The 17,312-nt window shown below is 55.7% G+C and overlaps 1 protein-coding gene across 5 annotated transcripts; it reads left to right on the plus strand.

Annotated features, from left to right (window-relative positions):
* The first annotated feature begins 207 nt into the window (after positions 1-207).
* On the plus strand, positions 208-15,685 carry TAL1 (TAL bHLH transcription factor 1, erythroid differentiation factor). 5 transcript variants are annotated; one of them, XM_028106910.1, is made up of 5 exons: positions 208-293; positions 2,954-3,109; positions 6,529-6,963; positions 8,484-8,578; positions 12,433-15,685. In XM_028106910.1, the coding sequence occupies exons 3-5, from the start codon at positions 6,530-6,532 to the stop codon at positions 12,885-12,887; spliced, it is 984 nt and encodes a 327-aa protein (XP_027962711.1). In that variant the 5' UTR covers positions 208-293; positions 2,954-3,109; position 6,529; the 3' UTR covers positions 12,888-15,685. The 5 variants fall into 5 exon arrangements, with proteins under 5 accessions (XP_027962711.1, XP_027962713.1, XP_027962709.1 ...); XM_028106908.1 differs by lacking the exon at positions 208-293 and adding an exon at positions 1,165-1,382; XM_028106911.2 differs by lacking the exon at positions 208-293 and adding an exon at positions 2,561-2,679.
* The last annotated feature ends 1,627 nt before the right edge of the window (positions 15,686-17,312 follow it).

Below are 17,312 nucleotides of genomic sequence, written 5' to 3' on the forward strand. Positions count from 1 at the left end.
TCCCCACTCCCTCCGGTGAAATTGCCAAATTAAAATGAATCATTTGGCCCATAATGGCCGAGGCGCTTATCGGGGGCGAGCGGACCCGCGGCAGTGCCTTATCTCGGCGGCGCACACGGCCCCGGCGCGCCTCGGCCCATGCTAACGAGGCCCAGAACGTGAGCGGGATTAGCGCGCGTCGCTGGAGGAGCCTGGGCGCGCGGGCGGGGGACGGGGACAGGGGCGGGGGCGGGCCTCCGCATTAAGGACCAGGCCTCAAAATGGCCACACGCATCCCCCCGTAGCGGCAAAACGTGAGCATTCTGGCCTTTTTCTAGGGGAAAGCAACCTGCGGCCTCCCGCGGAATTCCCCATCAGTTCCTCTCTCCTTTTCCCCGCTCGCAGGAGAGGTCTTCGCTCCTTTTCCCTGGGTTTCTTTCGATGGGGGGCATTTTCCACGGACGCCCTCCGCTCGCCGCCGCGGCCCCTCCCGCCTCGGAGACTCTCTTCCTTCCTTCCCCTTTTTCCTTACGCAATATACAGAAATGCGCGAGGCGGTGGTTGGTTTTCATTTCTTCTTGGTGGTTGTGTGCATGCGGTGGGATTGTGAGTGCGTGTGTGAGCCGTCGGCAATGCTGACTTCTTCCGAGTGTGGTCTTCCAGGCGAAGGGTTGTGTGTCCGAGTGTGATGGTGTCCGCGCTCTTTTGGTTGTTGATTTGGATTCTTCGAGCCCTTGTGCGTTTTCATCGTTGTATACGATTATGTTCGTTTTTCCTTCTCGACGTGGGTCTGGCTCTGTGTGTTGGGTTGTGTGGCCTTTGCGATTGTATTTGAGTAGTTTCGTTGTTTGTGTCGGGCGTGTGTAATCCTGGCTACGTTAGATGTGTGTCCATGAGCGATTGCGTTGGACTGATTTCGTTGAATCGTGTTGGACAGTGTGCGGGCCTGACCATGTCGGCTTGTGGGGCAGTGTTGGGTTGTATTTACTTTGCTTCCCTTCTATGGGGCTGGACCGTGTGTGGTCCTGTCCATACTGGGTTGTGTGCCTGTGTGCTTGTGTCCTTTAGAAGTGCATTTGCAAATCGCTGGGGGGTGGAGGGGAGAGCGAGCAGGAGATGGAGCCGCAAGTTGAGGAGGCGGCAAGGGGGCGGGGAGAGGGATTTCACATTTTATTCCAAATTATGATGTATTCGGAAGCCAGTGTTGGCTTGGATGGGCAGACGGAGCCCGATCGGCGGCTGCTCTGTCCAGAGGCCAGTCTGTGCCTCGGTGTTTGAGGGGTTTGTTAGTGAGTGGGAGGTTCTTCCAGGCTCGAAGCTGAGCAGCGCTCGCCAAGGCCCGCACCTTCAAGCCGGTAGCCGCCGGCTCGGGTTTCGCCGCGCCCAGGCTTCATCCTTTTCTGGTTAGTTTCGCGGGTACCTCCGCGGGGTCTGCGGGAGAGGCCTGGAAAAGACAATGGGCGCATTCTCCAGGTTTCGCGCCTGGGGTGGGGAACCTCGGGATAATCTCCAAAGAACACTTTTCTATCCCTTCCCCGGGTGAGCGACATTGCGGCGTGGGTCAGGTATCCGCATCGGTGACCAGGGCCAGTCTTTGTGGAGGGATGGGGTCAGTGCTGCCCTCTCTGCGAAAAAATGGATTTTATTTTGCCAGTTATTGTGGTTACTAAAGTCATCGTCGTCATCATCACCATCATCATCATTCTATTTAATTAAAGTAATCGTCCAGTAGCAAAGCGGCTTGTCCTTTTTAGCTTCTTTGGAGCGATAACAAAGCAGCGCGGTTCCCCCCCACCAGCTTTATTTTTTTTTAAGTTGCTGGGTTTGAGGTAGGGAGAGAAAATGGAGAGAGGAACGGGCACAGAGACCCTGTCATAAAGCAAAAATTAACCCGGACCTACGACATGGGAATGAGTGGATTTTCCCTTCTTCCCACCCCTCCCCCATCTAGATTAGAAGAGGAGAAAGAAAATCTCCCGCATTGGACTGAAACCGCAGGGAAGAATTATTCCTATATTTCCACCAAAGCTGGGGCAAAAAGGAGTCCTTTGGAATTAATCCAGGATTTCGATGTGTAATCATAAACTGGACAATTTAGGCAAAACAAATTAAACAAAACCCTTAGGAAAAGAAAAAAAAGCAACCCAAATCTCCCTACGCTACACACTGGGAAGCAGTATTCGAGTTTACCCTCCCTGCCTTTGCCTTTGCAGTTTATTGCTGCAAGGAATTATTAGAATTCTCCCCTACTCTGCTAGTCTGAACACTGAAAAATTGAAAATTATCGTGTGGGGATGGTTGAAAGGAAGGCGGGGGCTTTCTTTCTTTCTTTCTTATCAGTGGAAGAAAAGAGGGGACCTAGATAGATCTGCCCCCCCATCCTCTTGGATCTGTGCTGTTCTGACTCCATTCCTGTGGGAAAGTAGCCTTTAGAATTGAGTTCTGGTTTCGCTTTCGGCTAAAGGTGGGCACGGAGAGAATGGGGGCCTTGGAGGTTCTGCCCCACAGATCAGGGTCTGAAAACCGGATCCCCCCTTTCCAACACACATTTCTCCACCCAGCTGTGCTAGGCATTGTGGCCGCTGCTCCGGCCTGACTGGGGTTCCCAAGCCAATCGCATAGACATGTCAGTGCTTAGAAAACAAACTCGGCCACCCTGAACCAGACATCCCGGTCGGAGGGCCCGAAATTGTTCCAGAGGTCTGTGCAGAGCTTGAGCTCGTTGTTGTTGTAATAGTTATGATAGTTACCCCTGATTGGTCAGGTGTAGAGTTCTTTTTAAAGGGGGATTGGGGAGAGGCTTCAGACACCTGCGGGGTGGGGGCCGAAAGCCGTTTGCAATTCCCTGGGCTGGTTGGCAAGGACAGGAGGTAATTCCCAGCCATTGACCCCCATTTCTCTCTCTCCCTCCCTCTCGCCCTCCCTCTTTCTCTCCACCCCCATCTTTCCTGGAAACTCGCTTTGGGCGCGGCAGACTGCCCAGGACCACACCGTGGCCTAACTGCTGGTCTCTCAGCGAGAGAGGGGGAAAGCAAAGACCCCCGTCTGCAACTTGGACCTTGGCTCCCGCCCCTCTCCGGCGGAGTGGAGATCCTATTCAGAGGGGCCGGTTTCTCTAAATATGCCCCAGGTGAGTTTTGGGGGAAGAGTATCGGTGAAAACGATGTCCAGGAAGACCTTGGCTTCCGGCCTGGGGTGGGGGAGGCTTAGGACAGAGGACAGTCCAGTCTACGACTGGGTGAGGGGAGCTCGAACCCAGAGCTGGGAATCTGGGATCTGTGCCTCAGTGGCTTCTGGAGCCCTCTCCATTTCCATCGTGGGTAAAAACACCTGGCTGCACCTTGTCGCCCAGGCCGCTCCCATCAGTCCTGGTTCTGTGGGTGTTTCACAGGCTCCTACATTTGGGGCGGCTATATCCGGATGGTGCAGGCTGCGTGTGCCTGGGCTGCCGGCAGGAAGAAGGCCCAGCCATCCCGCCTAGCACAGTCCCAACTCGGGTGGGCCCTGACCGGGGCCTAAGGCCTAGGGTGGGGCTGGGTTGGAACACCCCTCCGCTCTCTCGTAGTGGCAGGGAAGGTGGTTCTGTTCACTGGTGCTTTTGGTTCTCGAGCAGGCCTGGGGCTCCCCCAGGGGGTTGTTCGGGTGTGGGTGCATTATGAAGGACAGGAAGCCAGCTAGCTCTTACCCCGCGTACCAGCAGGAGACTGTTTTCATAGGAGAAATTTTCCCTGCCGGGAATTGGCAGCTGCGGGAGACCCTGTGCCTGCCCGCTCAGGAGCTCCTGGGATCCCTGTCGTGCTCAGACACAAACGGAAACGTTGTGGCCATGTGGCAACGGGAGATGAGGATCCGGTGTTGGGGGCTTCGAGCTGGTTCTGGGCGGCACAAAGACAGAGGAGTTGTAATGGTCAAATAGTCTAGTGTGAGTCTGTTCAAAAGCTTCTCCCCACTCTTTCATCTTCCCCAAATAAAAACAAATGAACAGACCAAAAAATCACTCAGGCTTTCCTTCCAGTAATCTTAACCGAAACCAAGTGATGGGGTTTAGTCCCCTACAACCAAAGGTGCTTATGAGTCCTCTGTTGGCTTTTTCTGGAGCATGGACCCCCTCGCCTGGGTGATCCTGGTTGCTGAACAGCCCGCCGGGTTTTCCTAAGGTCCGGGTGGGGATGGGCGGGGAGAGGTCGGCCACAGACCCTGGGGACCAATCATAGGTTTCTCACAGGGAGCCTCGGAGATACAGATATTTATAGGCGGCTGGGGAGGGCATTTGGGGCCAGGGTCAACTCATCTGGAATATGTGATCCTCTTGCCCCTCCGGGATCCGCGCCTACACGAAGCCTTGGAATTAATCAGAGGGTTTAAATGTGTCATAAGGAGAGCTTGAACTCAGTCTGGTGATTGCAGTGTGCACTGTTTGTTACTCGGTTAGAAGCTGGGGCTGAAGCACGTGTCACTGGGCACACAACGGTGTGTGGGGACAGTAAGGTAGGGAATCAGCACCTTGGGGCTTGTATATTTTGCCACAGGATGGAATATTACTGGTGCATTTCACTGCTGCAGGGGAGCCTGGAAGACTGGACTAGTATACCTCTGGTGCATTTCTAGTGGCCGCAGTGTCTTGGCAGTCCCGTTCTGTGGATACGGATCTATTGTTTCCGCCATAATCGTAAACTCACTTCCAATGAAGCCTTGCGGACCCACTGCCTTTGCGGCTCTTGTACACCGGGGTCTTGGGGAATTCTGTTTCCTGGTGAGCCCCTGGAGTTGGCAGACCCAGGGCAGAAGTGCAATCCAAATGACAATTCTCCTCAGCTTGTGTGCCTGGTGGCAATTTTGCTGAGCCCTGGAGGAGGTTTCAGAAGGTCAGGTCTCTCTTCTGGGGTGGGAGGACGTTTCTCAGGCCAGCTGGGGTCCAGAGTGGTGCGGTGGCAGAATGGCTGCCGTCAGTGACTAGATGGACTCTGCTTGGGGCTGAATTGGATTTTTTTGTATTTTCTGCTATAAAATATTCCAATCATCGAATTCTGAGAGGAGAAGCCTTATTTTGAACATCTTATAAAGGCTGTCAACTTGATTTTATATATATATATAAATATATATAATGTATACATGTATATATATGTAATGTATATATGTATATACATAAATATACACACATATATATGTGTGTATTTTATTAAAACAACTCACAAGCACCCCCAAACTCCAGACCCAGAGTCTCATGGTTTTTTGGTTTTCATTCTTTTGGTGCCCTGCCTCCACTGGCATCAAAGCAGGGTGATGGAAGCCACCCCCCCAACCAGCAAGTGTTAGTGGGGAATAGAGCCTCGTTGGTCACCCGGGAGTATGGTTGTGGAGAAAAGAAGGAGTGTCCTCAGCCCCAGGGATATACATGGGAGGGTTGTATACAGGAAGATGGTGCAGACAGAGTGAGATTGCGGTTCTGATCCTGTTCTGTGGCTCCGTGGCAAATATGTTCCTGTGACCTTGGGCAAGGCAGTCCCCTCACTGGCCTGGTCTCCTTGCCAGTAATAATGTTTACTTGAGCATTTGCACAGTGCTTGTAAATGCATAAATGAGGTATTGCTCCCATTTCCCAGAAGACAACAGAGGCAGGAGAGGGGGATGGAAGAGTTCAAGGACCTTCATGATACCTCTTTCCACTCAAGGGTGGGAGTCTAGATCCCAGTTGCCTCAGGGGCACTCTGAATGGCTGGGCTCCCTACCCTCTCAGCCAAGCCTCCCTTCGAGCCACCTCACTTCTGAGTCCAGCTGAGCAGAAGGAGGTGGAGTCGGGGGGGGGGGGGGGGGGGGACTCTGGGCTAGGATCATTTGCTTCCCTTCCTGGATGTCTCATCTCTGGTCTCAGTGGGAGTAAAGGGCCACTGGAGTTTTCAGCGGCACAGAATACACAATGCATTTGCTTAGTACAGACGGACACTCCCTGCAGGGGGGTGAATATATGTTGAAAAGGAGAGCAGGAGTCTCTGCCAGCTGTGTGCGCAGGGGTCCCGAGGCCCTGTAGCCTCCATTCCCTGAGCTCTCTACTTGTTCAGAGGCAAGGGAGGTTCGAAAAGCACCCCACCTCGGCGCCAGTTTCCCCGCCAAAACCAAAAGGGGGGCGGGAAGAACACGGTCAGGGGATTTGTTCCCTCCTCTTCCCTTGTGGCCTGAGCAGGGGGACAAGATGATATTTCTTTCTAGCCTCTTTCTACATTTCCTTCCTCCTTTTTTCCCTTCTGTTTTCTTTCGCGGCAGTATTCCTTTTCTTCCAATGTCTGTCGTCTTTTTAACATCTCCTCAGTCTCTGTGTCTCCCAGACACCTTCTCTCTTCTCCCAAACCTTAGGCCCTCTTTCCCTCCTGCCCCAGCCCCGCCGCTGGGCCTTCAGGCCCCGGGGGAAGGCGTGTGTCCACGTGGCGCTAAGTCAGTCCGCCTCTTCCCACGTCTCGGTGCGCGAATTTCTCTCTGCCCTTCACCCACCCCTCGGTGGGCTGGGGGCGGTTGTCAGAGCGGGCATCCGCTTGTCTGTCTGTCTGCCCGCAGGATGACGGAGCGGCCGCCGAGCGAGGCGGCCCGCAGTGACCCCCCGCTAGAGGGACGGGACGCGGCCGAGGCCCGCATGGCCCCCCCGCACCTGGTCCTGCTGAACGGCGTCGCCAAGGAGACGAGCCGCGCGGCCCCAGCGGAGCCCCCGGTCATCGAGCTGGGCGCGCGCTGCGGCCCGGGGGGCGGCCCCGCCGGTGGGGGCGGCGCCGCGCGGGACTTAAAGGGCCGCGACGCGGCGGCGGCCGAAGCGCGCCATCGGGTGCCCACCACCGAGCTGTGCAGACCTCCGGGGCCCGCGCCCGCCTCGGCCCCCGCGGAGCTGCCCGGCGACGGCCGCATGGTGCAGCTGAGCCCGCCCGCGCTGGCGGCCCCCGCCGCCCCCGGCCGCGCGCTGCTCTACAGCCTCGGCCAGCCGCTGGCCTCGCTCGGCAGGTCAGGGCCGCGGCGGGAGGGGCGGGCGGGCGGCCACGGTGGGGGGGGGCACTCGGCCCGGGCGCCCCTCTGCCCCTCGGAGCGACCGCCTTCCTCCCGACGGCGCGGAGCGGCTGGAGCGCAGGAAGAGAAGGGGGTGTTGTAAACCCGAGGGCGGAAAAGCCTGCACGCCCGCGCCCGTGCGCCAGCGACCAGGGGGTCCTCTGTGGGCGTGTGCGTGTGCGTGTGCGCGGGGCTGGCTGCGGGGGGCTCCGTGCGTGTGCGGCGTGCGTGGGTGTGCGTAGGCCCGGGAGGGGGTCCACGCCTTCGGCAGTGCGGGCTGTGGCTGCCGGTGAGCGGGAGCGCGCTGGCCGCGCTGTATGTTGGGGGGTTGGGGGGGTGGGGTGTGTGTGTGTGTGTGTGTGTGTGTGTGTGTTAGGGTTGGGGGTGTGGTGTGGACTGCAGGGTGTGTGTGTGTGTGTGTGTGAGGGTTGGGGTGTGGTGTGGACTGCAGGGTGTGTGTGTGTGTGTGTGTGTGTGTGTGTGTGTGTGTGTGTGTGTGTGTGTTAGGATTTGGGGGTGTGGTGTGGACCTAAGGGAGTTGCTTGAGTGTGAGTACCAGGCAAGAATGTGTCTGAATGCCCTCGCTGTGAAATTCTTCTGGAAGCTGCAGCCCTCAGTGGACAGGTAAGCGATAAGATCCGAGGGTGGTTGCAAGAGGGCTCCCTCCCCAGGAACCGCTCCAGGGCGGGTGTGGGGAGTGGATCCCTCCCGCCCCTCCTGAACCCCTCTGCCCCTAGCTGTGGTCTCAGGCTGGGGCCTGTACTCCCCTCCGTGTTAAGGTGTCCATTCCCCTGCTGGGGCCACAGAGACAGTGGGGAGATAGAGGTAGGTTTGGGGTGGAGACAGGAAGATGAGGCAGGGGTTGACAGTGTGGGGCAGTTAGTGAGTCTTTGGGAGACCTTGAGGAAGAAGCGATTGAGAGCCCAGAATGGGCGGGCATGTAAGCAGTGGTCCCTCGAGGGAGGTTTCCTTTCCCTTGTCTGTCCACAGGCCCCCTGGGGCCTGCGTGAAGGTGGGGTGATTTGTGGGGAAAGCGACCATGTGAGGTGCTAGAGTTGCACACCATCAGGTGTGAAAGCCACCCCTGCTTGTGTGAGTATCTGATTGGGAGGGGAGGTGTGTGTGGATTGTGTGCTCGCCTCCGGGGAAGGGGAGTATGTCTGCCTGTGGGGTGTGTGTATTCATTTTTGCGTTTGCTCCATGTGTTCACTTCTGATTGTGTGTGGGGAGGGGTGTGTGGGTGTGTGGCCCCTTCTCCCCTTGCTTGTCTCACCAAGGAGAGTGGGAGCATTCTGTGAGTGTGTTTGGGTGTCTGTGTGTGACGCTCCTTCTGTCCCAAACTCAGGTATGAAGGGAGCAGGGTTGCCCTTGTTTTCCCCGGGGGGGGGGGGCTCAAGAACATGTGGGGAGGATCGCTAAGGAGCCTTCCTCCCCTCCACCTACGTGTGATCTTGTGATCTGCCTGCTCCCTCCCACAGTGGGTTCTTTGGGGAGCCAGATGCCTTCCCTATGTTCGCCACCAACAACCGAGTGAAGAGGAGACCCTCCCCTTATGAGATGGAGATTACTGATGGTGAGTGTACCTGCCTCTTTTTTTGTACTCACCCCTCATGCTGGTTAGAGCCCCCAAGGTGGGATCATCAGGGACTACTCCATAGGTGTCTCACATAGATGGGTTGGCTCCCTTGGAACTCGAGTCTGCCAGAGTCCTTGCCCTGCAACTGACTTAGGTCGAGGGGAAGTCGTGGGTGGGGCTGGGGGGCCTTCCTCTTGGTCCTGGGAAGAGGGCACATGGCAGTGAGGACACATTGTGGCATTTAGGCCAAACGTCTAGGGTCAGCTGTAGTCCCCACTGTTGCTCCATTCCTACACTTGGCAAGAATCCCCCGGGGGGAGGACAGAACACACGGTGCTCCCTCCCTCTAAGCACTGACCCTCAGGGATTTCTTGCACCTCCTCCCAGGTCCTTTTTGGAGTCTGGAGTTTGCTCCCTGCCTGGAATTGCACCGTTAAGGCCCTTGTCCCAGGTCCCTGTATTGTGGGGCCCCCTCGTCCCCTGTTCCATACCCAGGGCTGAGACCTGGAGTTCCCTTCCTGACATCATAGATTCTACCCTGCCCCGCCCGCATCCCCCCGAAGGTCCTCAGCACTACTCTTGTGAACTACCTGAGTAGTCTTTGGCCTGAACTTGGGAAAAGGGGTTGGACGAATGGGAAATTTGGAGTACCCTGTCCCTCTTGCCATGTAGTAGAGGGGACCCAACACCAGGGGGCAGGAGAGCAGGCCCTTCAGAGCCCAGGACTTGGAGCAAATCCCTGGAGCTGCCAGTGTGTGTCAGCCTGGCTGGGGCCTGGGACTCCTGTAAAGAAGGACACCTGAGGCCTTGAAGCCGGACTGGGATTGATTCAGGGAGCCAGGAGGAGGGATATGTAATGAGCTGGAGCTTCTGGAGAGGAGTCCTCTGTGGTGTTCTGGAGGGGAGGGGGCCTAGAGTCTAGATAAGAACAGACCTCGTAAGACCTCACCAGCCCAGGACATGAGGTGTAGGTCCAGGAGGGAAGGGTGATGGGGTGTCAGTGCTGCTGGGTTAGAGAGGGGAGGGGGGTACACCAAATGGGAAGTAGGCAAGACCAGCCTTGAAGTTCCCTAGGGAAGAGGCATTTTCTACAGAGGGCAGAAGCAACGAGAATCAGAGAAGAGGAAGGAGGAGAAGGGGATAAGGGGGGGAGGGTTTGGGGGGAGTGCAGAAGTATAGGGAAGCCATTACTCATAAATGTCACCAGAATTTACTGAGCACCTGCTCAGTGCCTGGCCACAGAGAGGCAGAGGATGCAGAGGGATGGACAGACTCCAGGAAGAGGAAGGCGCGGAGAGGTGGGGAGTTCTCCGGGAAGGTGCCAGAGAGGAATAGACAGAAACGGAGGTGAAGAGGAGGGTATGTGTGTGCGGGGTGCAGAGTATGTCCGTGAGACTTTGGAATCAGAGACTTCACCAAAAAGAGTCCATCAAGGCGGAACTGATGCAGGGGCTAAAGTCGGGACTTGGTGTGGATTCCTTGGAATCCAGAAGGCTGACCTTTTCTGGTTCTCGGTTTCCTCGTTTGGAAAGTGGGGAGAATAATAGCTTCCTCACAGCTTGCTGAGAGAGTACAGTGGGGTAGAGTGTTTTTAGGGCCTGGCTGGGGATAGGTGCTCCTTCTGGAGTTCTGTCTCACCGCAGCTGTGAGAGCTAGTTGCTCCCTCAAGGTCAGCCAGCATTAGCCATGGAGCAGGGACGGTCCTCCTCGTGTCATAGCTGAGGGACGCCCCCCTGGCCTGGAGGCCAGAGAACAGCGGGCTGTTTCCTCTGCGGCAGCCCAGGGGAGGACCGCCAGCAGGTGTGCTGTTTATCCCAGCCTGGGGCTGGCCTTTGGCAAAGAGTCAGCTGCCCGTTGGGGTTTGGAAAGACAGCTTTTAGAGGCGCGGTGGGCAGGGGGTGCGTGGTCCTCCCTGAGAGATGGTGTGTGTGTATGTGTGTGTGCATCCGTGCATGTGTGTATCAGTGTGTAGGTGTGTCCGTGCAAGTAAGAGAGAGAAAGAGGATCAAGCAAGGAGCGCTGGCACGGATGAGCCGTCCCGGTCTCTCCTTAGCTGTGAAGCAAGCTAAGGTCCAAGGGGAGGCCTCAGCCCCTCCTCCCCTCTTCTCCCCTACCCTAGTTTCCCCTTTCTGAGGTCTGATGCTAGGGGTTATCGAAGAAGGTGAACAGATATCCCCAGCCTGGGAGTTCCTTCGGTGCACAGAGACTGGTGACTGCCGGGACCCCAGCTCTGTGCCTCAGTGTTGGGGACAGAAGCGACCACCTCAGCCCAGGTGCTCAGGAGCACTAGCAGGGCCCTCTTCTGTTTTCTCTGGCTTTGGGAATCCCAGGTCAGGCTGGGACATTTAGTGTGGTGCTTTGAACGCCATAGGTGCTCAATATGTGCCCGCTGATGTCTGCCACTGCTCCACGAGTCTTAGTACATGAATATAGTCTGAATATTGGTCTCGTCTGTAATCAGTAGACATGGGGAGACTGAGGCAGCCCTCCGACACCTGCTTAGAGCCTCAGGCCATGCATGGCCCATCTCCCCACTTCTCTTCTGGGGAGGGAGCCCACAGGGTTTCCCCTCCATTCCCCCCACCTGCCAGCATGGTCAGCCTATTCTGTGTTTTCTGTCACCCTTAGAATAAGGTCCCCACACTGCCTGCGGAGACCTATGGGGTCTGGAGCCAGCCTACCCTGATCACACCCATACTAGTTAGCCAGGTTGGCTTCGGCCATTTTCTAGCTCAGGGCCTTTGCACGTAGTGTTCTATCTTCCCTTCCTGGGCCTGGCTGGCTCTTATTCAGCCTTAAGCTCTTACCTTATAGATGTCACCTTCTCTAGTATGCCATCCCCAACCACCTCAGCTAAACGTAGCAGCTCCTTTCCATCTGTTATTACAGATGTTCGTTTATTTGTTTGCTACTTGTTCATCATCTATCATCGCCATTAAAGTGTACGCTCCATGAGGGCAGGGACCCCGTCTTTTTCCCTTAGTGCCTGGCACGGTGCCTGCTTCTTAGTACATAACCGATGGATGGGTGGTAATAGCTGACATTTATTGAATGCTTAATCTGAGGCAGGTATTGTCTTAAGGACCTTACCTGCGTTAGTTGTTCGATCCATGTGACAATCTTTGATTTCAGTTACTAGTATTATCTCCATTTTACGGATGAGGAAGCTGAAGCACAGAGAGTTTAAGTAACCTGCCCCGAGTCACTATCTAGTGAGTACTAGTCAGGAATTCAATTCTCCAGAGTTTGTCTTTCTCACTAGTGCCGTATGGCCTCTTGGCACAATGAATGAATGACCTCTGGTCCCTGTCCCCAAATGTCTCACAGCCCCAGGGGGGACACAAGCATAGACACATCCAGTAACGATCAAAAGTGATGGAGGTGCGGCTGGGTGGCCCCGTCGGTTAAGCCTCCGACTCTTGGTTTCAGCTCAGGCTGTGGTCTCAGGGTCATGAGATTGAGCCCTGCACCAGGCTCCATGCTCAGCACAGAGTCTGCTTAAAACTCCCTCCTTCTCCCTCTGCCTCCCACCCCCCGCCCGGTTGGATGCTCTGTGTCTCTTTCTTAAATCAATCAATCAATCTTAAAAGAAAGGGAGGGGTGGAGATGGGTTTGGAGGGCCATGGTGGTTGGTAAGGGCTGTGCGGAGGGGTTGAGGGAAATCCCCCGAGTGGAGGCAACAGATGAATGGGGGTTTGAAGGCTGAGTAGGCGTTTTCTAAGTAAGAGGCAAGAAGGTGTTCTAGGTTTCCCAAGTTTTCCAGTGGACGGTTTCTCTTCTTCCCCACGGGAGACGACGCCTTGGGGGACCTCCATCTCATTTTTTTTTAACTCTCGTCCTCCTACCTCCAGGTCCCCACACCAAAGTAGTGCGCCGCATCTTCACCAACAGCCGAGAACGATGGCGGCAGCAGAATGTGAATGGGGCCTTCGCTGAGCTCCGCAAGCTGATCCCCACGCATCCCCCAGACAAGAAGCTCAGCAAGAATGAGATCCTCCGCTTGGCCATGAAGTACATCAACTTCCTGGCCAAGCTGCTCAATGACCAGGAGGAGGAGGGTACCCAGCGGGCCAAGCCTGGCAAGGACCCTGTGGTGGGGGCTGGTGGAGGAGGCGGTGGGGGAGGGGGAAGTGCGCCTCCCGACGACCTCCTGCAGGACGTGCTGTCCCCCAACTCCAGCTGTGGCAGCTCGCTGGATGGGGCCGCCAGCCCGGACAGCTACACAGAAGAGCCGGCCCCCAAGCACACGGCCCGCAGCCTCCATCCCGCCATGCTGCCAGCCGCTGATGGAGCGGGTCCTCGGTGATGGGGCTGGGGCCGCTCAGGACCAGCCAGGAGGGCATCCTCAGGCCACCGGGACTGTGGGCTTCAGGGCAGGTGGGGTGAGGATCGGGCAGCTCTGAAGCAGGGCGATGGACTTGATGAGATTTCCTTGATGTCTGAACTTTGCGGAGCCCTAACTGCCCCCGGGGGCGGCTTTCCTGTTTCCTGCCTCAGTGGGAGAACAGAAAAATGGAGCAAAGTGGTAGGTACTTTTTATGAAGACGGCACGGTCTTCCCCCCCTCCACCCAATCCCTAAGACTTCTCCAGTAAGAAGCTCTACTGGCACTGCTTTTGGCCTGGAGCTTGGGGTCCCCGTCTTTGCTGAGACCTGGGGTTGTCAGCTCTCCCCGTGGGTATCCAGCAGCCTCTGCCTTGCCTTTAGCCCCTCCCAAGCTGGCTGGTGTGGCTTGTGTGGCCACTCTGTCCAAATACGTAGGTAGCCAGTAGCCGCCCATTTCCGGGTGAGCCCCATCTTCACCCTGGCCCATGTCAGTCCGCCCAGCTTGCTAGCTGCTGCAGAGAGTCCCAGGCCTCAAGGTGCCTTCTACAGGGCCTGGTTGAAGAAGATGGCCAGTGGGCAACCTGCTCTCGACTAGCTGGGCCAGAGGGCCAGAAAACCCAGTAGCCCTTACTGCTTGCCCCGGGGAGCAAAGGTCTGCTTTCTCCCCACTGAGACTTGCCTTCCTAATCCTTGTGGGGACTGAGTCTGTGGCTGGGAGCCTGCCCGGTCAGGCCTCATGTGAAGGCAGAGAGAAGGAAAATGATGAGAGTGAAATTGAGCCAGCGCTCTTTGGGGCTGTGGGTTCAAATCCTGACGGTGTCCAGAGCCACCTGCCTGTATTCTCCGCTCCCCGTCACTGTTCACGAGGTGAGCCGATGGCCGTGCGCCTCTGCTGAGCGTGGATGTGCAGCCCCATCTGTGTGTCCTCCCCGATGCTCAGAGGGACCTTCCTTCTCCAAGGTGTCTGTTTGCTGACGGTCTGGTCGGAACCCAGCTGACCACAAACCCTGTCCTATGAATTTCTGGCCTTTGGGATTTTTGCTTGGCTTCAGTTATTGGTGGGATCTTTAGGTCTTGTTATGACCCAGGCTCCAGCCGCACTTCGAGGGCAGGGGAAAACCAATCAGAGACCAGGCACTGGCTGAGACCCGGACAAATGCACATTCACTTAGCAGAATCTTCAACACCCCTCCACTACACAGCCTTCAGTCACCTAGGGTGTGTATGGAAGGCTGGCTTACTGCAACAAGAGCGCTCCCCTCCAATCGTTGTACATGAAATTTTTGTAAATCAAACCCTTGTCCTTCATCTTTTAAAGAAATACTACCGCAAGTCCTTTTGTAAAGTGAAGAATTTTTTTGTAGAGTGGACCACTGCCCCTTGTTGATCTCTTGTGTCAGTCCACATGGTGGGACATGGTTTTCTTCAGGCCAGGCCTGCCTGTGACATGCGTTCCAAGCCCCTGGAACAAACTCCACATGAGCCCTATATACATGTCATTGTACCCTCAAGTCACCGCAGCCTCCTCCCACCAGGCTCTGCCTTTGGGGTTAGAGGGAAAACAGTCCTGCCCAGTGAAGGGCCTTGAGCACGGCCCTGTGCACACAGGGCATGAACCTGGCTCCCTCCCCTCCTTCCCAAGTTGTGGGTTCCAGTTTGTGAGTAGGGGAGCAACATGGTAATCCTTTAGCCCTCAGACTTGTAGAATGACGGGGATAAGTTACCTCTCTCAATGTCAGTTTCTCACAAATACCCTGGCTTGGCCTGTCTGCTAGGGCTGTGGCGTAGCCGAAGTGGAATCATGAAAGTAGATGCATTTTGAGACCAGAAAGAACACTTTTGCCCTTAGTATCATTCCTGCAGTGGGGTTTCCCATCCTGAGTCCAGGGCCTCGGCAGTGGGCCAGTCTGCCTGACTGCACAGCATTTGGGTAATTTAGGTTCCAAACCACTTTTGCCGGAGTTATCCTGATTGTCCTCATTTCTCCAGATTGACTTCATTTGTGTCTCCTTCCAAGGGGAGGCACAGGAGTGAGAATGGAAGAAGATATGGGCAGAATATGTAAGACGTAATACAGCTTCCCCCAGCGGGCCTGGGTAGGGATGGGCAAAGCTTCATGTCTTTGTAAGGCCGACAGAAGATCCAAAATTTTAATTTTCATTTGCACCCCCCCTCACCCCGCCCACCGTACCCTCTTCCTTCCTCTGCCTTATCACCTATGAAGAAATGGCAGCGTTCCAAGAATAATACCTGTGCAAAGGGAAAAGATGTAAAGGGGAAAAAAAGCAAGGAGAACAGAGATGGTTGTAAGGACTGGAGGGATTCGCATCTTTTTGGGAAAATTCATATGCTTTTATTGGTGGTGGCAAACGACAAGATGGTACAATCTTTCTCCTTTTCCGAAAACAGAACAAAGGGCACAGCATCTGTAGTCAGCCGACAACTATCTTGGCCTTTGGGGGTGGTCTGGTCGTACTTGGGATTTCGATGGTACGTGGCCCCCCACCGAAGGCTCGCCCCTGCCCGTGTACATAGCGCATTGTTCCTGTGGGCGGGCCCAGCACTTTCCGTCAATGTTGTACTGTACGTGGTGAGTTGCGTTGGTCTCTGCATTTTTCTGCAGAAGAGGAGTAACTGTTCCAGGTACCTTGACCTTTGTACAGCCCGGAGGCCAACACTGTGGGCGTGACTCTTTAGCGACACAACCCTTGTGGTGATGATGTGTGTATATATATAAGGATATATTGGGAAAATTTCTAAATAAAAGTTTTACAGAGGGGCCTGGACTCTGTCCTTGCAGCTTGCACCCCCACGCCTGGGAGTTGGGACATTAAAAGGAAGGGCCTGGCAAAGAGTCTGTCTCTCCCTAAATGGAGGGAACTCCAGGACTCAGCTGTCCTCTTGGGTGGGATCCTGCCCCCTACCCTGAGGCTCCCCCACTTAGGGTTCTGTTCTTTTCCCTCTGCCAGGCGTCACAGTGGGGGATTCTTCTTAGCTTTGTGCACCCACACTTTTGGCTCAGGGCCACCCCACAGATGGTCCCCTGTGTGTGCCGGGTTCAGCTCCCACGGCTAGGGCAGTTGCTTTTATCATTGGTTCAGGAGAGATTAAGTTCTCAGCAGAGCAGGATCCCAGGGGCCCTGATGACTTAAAGGGAGGCTGCCGCTCTTATGCCTGGCTCTTCAGAGTCGGGGGTGGTGGGTGCAGGGTTCACGTGGGGCTCGGGGACAGGCTGAAGCTTTGGGGGTAGTGATCAGTGAATGGAGGCTTAGGAATGGGAAGGCCGGTACAGGCAGGAACTCTGGGTTCGGGGAGGGGGGTGCTCTGCATATGGACTGCCCGAACTTCAGGGAGCATGGTAGGTCAGCATTTCCAATGGAGCGCCAGTCCTTTCATTCATTTAGCAATATATTTTGAGCCCCTCCAATGGGCCAGGTGTTATTCTAGGTACTGGAGATCCAGCAGGGAAGAAAACCAACATCCCTGTTCTTGTGTTGCTTGAATTCTAGCAGGGAGACCGTAAACACACAGACACACATGAACAATGAAATATGTTGATTTGGGGGTTGATATAGTAAAGATCTAGCACATTGGAAGGTGATTAGTATTAGGGAAAAAAGATGTACCCAGAAGGGAACTCAAGGGGCCCATGGACAACCCTGGCTCCCTTGGGGTCAGCCTTGCTCATCTTGCACCAGGCTTGGATCTTGGCTTCCCCTGTCCTAGGAAGCTTCCAACCATAGCTAGGAGGGCCAGGGCTTGGCAGAGCTTGGGGAATATGTTCTGGCCTGTAGGGAAGCTCCTGGGCTTTTGGAAGACTCCCAAGTGTGCTTTGCCCTGGCCCAGGGCAAGGAGGCCCTTGGGCGGACAGGATGATGAGACTTAGTCATGGGGGGAGGCTGAGAGGGTGGGGAAGAGAGAGAATGTGCACAGGAGAGTAACATTTCAGAGGTTACAGTAAAAGGGGGCCTGGGGTTGAGGAAGTGGTTAGCCAAGCCCAACGCAGTGGTCACTGATGCTCTGGCCAGAATGGTCAGGGGAGAAGAATGAGAAGGGAGGAGCACCCATTTCCAGAAGGACCTTTCCCATGGGGTGGGGGGCAAGGCAGCCCACCTCCAGAGGTCAGGAGGACCTGACTCTGTGACCACCAGGCAGAGGCTGCAGGGCTATTGACTGCCCAGGTGGGCCAGGCCCTTGGGGATCCTTTGGGCTATTGTCCATCTCCAGGTGGGAAGACTGAGGCCCAAAGAGGAAAGCAGTCTTCCCAGGGCCGCACATCCCAGGAATGGTGATGACAGTGGCAGGCAGGGCAGGACTAGACTTCCTGCCTCCCAGGACATCCTGTGCCCACCTCGGGGAAGGGACCGTGTTCTTGCCCTTCTGCCCTTTGTTTTCTCTGGTCCTGT

Source organism: Eumetopias jubatus, unplaced genomic scaffold (genome assembly GCF_037043125.1).
Source record: "Eumetopias jubatus isolate StellerSeaLion01/CBP00866 unplaced genomic scaffold, mEumJub1_p1.0 scaffold_4, whole genome shotgun sequence".
NCBI classification, from domain to species: domain Eukaryota; kingdom Metazoa; phylum Chordata; class Mammalia; order Carnivora; family Otariidae; genus Eumetopias; species Eumetopias jubatus.